The sequence below is a fragment of the Nematolebias whitei genome, chromosome 20 (genome assembly GCF_014905685.2).
Source record: "Nematolebias whitei isolate Nwh7 chromosome 20, NemWhi1, whole genome shotgun sequence".
In the NCBI taxonomy this organism is placed as follows: Eukaryota; Metazoa; Chordata; class Actinopteri; order Cyprinodontiformes; family Rivulidae; genus Nematolebias; species Nematolebias whitei.
The window spans coordinates 40,483,980-40,487,028 of NC_056517.1; the positions used below are offsets into that span (position 1 = coordinate 40,483,980).

A 3,049-nucleotide genomic window follows, 5' to 3' on the forward strand; every position below is an offset into this window, starting at 1 on the left:
GTATCAAGTATTACTATAATTAGTACTACATCTCTGCTGAACCTGAGTCCCTCATCTCTGCTCTTTGAATTGAGGAAGCTCCTCGGATGATGAGTGAAACGTCTTCTGTTACAAATAAAGTCCAGATGTTTTTGTATTGAAAGTTTTTTGAATTCATCATGTCCTGGATGACTGACAATCTTCACCAGCATAGTACTACACAAAGTACTTACTATAACGGCAATTAGTACTACACAATACTTCTTTCCTGGCAAATTCACCCTGAAGGTCAGACTGTGCGCTGAGCTCCCATGTCAGAATCTACAGACCTCAGCAGGTCATAGGTCAAAGGTCATGATCTCTTCTCTCAGAAACAACATGGCGGCATCAATTAGTTTAATCTGAAGAAACCACAAGACTTCTGGGCCAGAACCAGAGCAGAGGACAGATGTTTACCCAGAATGCTCTGCAGCCCCTCCCAGCCTTCAGCACGGTGGTGGAGGCTCATGGTTTGGATCAGGTCCGTCAGGTTCTGTCCTTGTTCAGATGGTTCTGAGTCGCTGACAGTTTGTTTTCATGGTGTTCGTCTCCATCTAGTGGTGAGAACAAAGAACATCTCTGATGTCTTTAAGAACATGAAGCCTGTTGAAAGAGCAGCAGAACTCCGAGCCGGGCCTCCTCAACTAATATTCTCTGTTTGACATCTTCTTTGTTCAGAGTCTGATTTTGACTTTATGTAAAGTTCAATCGTTGACAAATGAAAAACATCTCTGATGTTTGTTTCTCCTCCTCAGGAACGGTGGTGGGCGCAGCGGCGTGTTCTGCAGCGTCAGTATCGTGTGTGAGATGTTGCGGCAGCAGCGCTGCGTCGACATCTTCCACTCAGTGAAGACGCTCCGAAACAACAAACCAAACATGGTGGACCTGCTGGTAAACAACTTAACAAATAAACAAACAAACAACTAAACAGCTATTACTTTGTACTACTTCATATTTTATTACATCCATCATCTTGTTCTGAAGCCGGGGGCAGCAGCTTGCGCAGGGAGGTCCAGACGTCACCCCACAGTCTCTTCCAGCTCTTCTGGGAGGACTCCAAGGTGTTCCCAGGACAACAGAGACATTGTCTCTCCAGAGTGTCCTGGGTCTTCCCCGGGGTGTCCTCCCAGTCAAACATTCCTGAAACACCAGTAAACAGAGAGCTTTGCCTTACAGCTCAGCTCCCTCTTCACCACAATGGACCGGTACAGAGTCCACAATACTGCAGATGCTGCATCAATCTGTCAATCTCACGCTCCATTCTTCTGTCACTCGTGAACAAACCCAGAGATACGTGAACTCCTCCAGTTGAGGCAGAACCTCACCCTCGACCTGAAGACAACAATCCACACTTTTCTGGTTCAGGACCATGACCATGGAAAAATGGAGCGTGAGATCAATAGGTGGATAGGTGCAGCATCTGCAGTGAAGCGGGCACTGTACCGGTCTGTCGTGGTGAAGAGAGAGCTGAGTCAAAAGGCGAAGCTCTCAATGTACCGATCGATCTACGTTCCTACCCTCATCTATGGTCACGAGCTTTGGGTTGTGACCGAAAGAACGAGATCTCTGATACAAGCGGCCGAAATGAGTTTTCTCCGCAGGGTGTCTGGGCTCTCCCTTAGAGACAGGGTGAGAAGCTCGATCATCCGGGAGGGACTCAGAGTAGAGCCGCAGCTTCTCCACGTCGAGAGGAGCCAGTTGAGGTAGCTCGGGCATCTGGTTAGGATGCCTCCTGGACGCCTCCCTGGTGAGGTGTTCCAGACACGTCCCACTGGAAGGAGGCCCAGAGGAAGATCCAGGACACGCTGGAGGGACTATGTTTCTCTGGCCTGGGAACACCTCGGGATTCCCCCGGAAGAGCTGGACCAAGTGGCTGGAGAGAGGGAAGTCTGGGCCTCCCTACTTAGGCTGCTACCCCCGCGACCCGACCCCGGATAAGCAGAAGAAAATGGATGGATGGACCATGACCTCAGACCTGGAGGTGCTGGTTCTCATCCCAGCTGCGAACCGCTCCAGTGAGAGCTGAAGATCACGGCACGATGACGCCAACAGGACCACATCATCTGCAAAGAGCAGAGGTGAATCCTGAGGCCACCGAACCGGACTTCCCCCGCCCCCGGCTGCATCGAGAAGTTCTGTCCATAAAAGTTTTGAACAGAATCTGTGACATCGAGCAGCCCTGGAGGTCCAGCTTACTACCAGCAATGAGAGCCAAACTCTCACACCTCTTGTATATGGACTGAACAGCTCAGGCCCCCAGTCCCATACTCACATAGCACCCCCACAGTGTCCCCCGAGGAACACGGTCGAAAGTCTTCTCCAAGTCCACCAAACACATGTAGACTGGATGAGCAAATTCCAGTGACCCGTCAAGGACCCTAGTGAGGGTAAAGAGCTGCTCCAGAGTTCCAGGACAGAGGAGAGTGATGCTCCTGTAAGTGTTTCACTCCCTCCAGTCCCTTTTTGAGGAGGGGAACCACCACCCAGTCTGCTGATCCAGCAGCACTACCCCCATGTCCACGTGATGTTGCAAAGACGAGTCAACCAAGAAGCTCCACAACATCCAGAGCTTTAAGGAAATCAGGGAGAGACTCATCCACTCCTGGAGTCCTGCCACCTCGGAGCTTTTAACTTCCTCAGACACAGTTACACACGGACCAGTCTAAAGTCCCCGACTCAGCTCCCTCCATGGAAGACGTGCTGGTGGGACTGAGAAGGTCCCAGAAGTATTCCTTCCACCTCCTGATGACATCACTGGTTGAGGTCAGCACCTTCGATCCAAAATCCTGCAAATGAACTTTTAATGAACTTTAGTTCACCCAGTGATGAGTTCAAGTCAAAGCTGCTCCTCAGATAAACAATGTTCAATTATTATTTTATACATGAATGTTTCTGTTCAATTATTATTTTATACATGAATGTTTCTGTTCAATTATTATTTTATACATGAATGTTTCTGTTCAATTATTATTTTATACATGAATACATTTATACATTCAGTCCCTGAGACACTTCTGTTGTGACTTGGAGA

At 48.9% G+C, this 3,049-nt stretch overlaps 1 protein-coding gene across 1 annotated transcript in view; it reads left to right on the forward strand.

Moving 5' to 3' along the window:
- The window catches only part of LOC119426470 (receptor-type tyrosine-protein phosphatase mu), a gene marked incomplete at its 5' end in the record, with an annotated part of 46,197 nt that extends 43,383 nt beyond the window's left edge, over positions 1-2,814 (forward strand). The window contains 2 exon segments of the mRNA XM_037694031.1: positions 774-909; positions 2,659-2,814. Of these exon segments, the coding sequence (XP_037549959.1) occupies positions 774-909; positions 2,659-2,814 (292 nt within the window).
- Between the last annotated feature and the right edge of the window lie 235 nt (positions 2,815-3,049).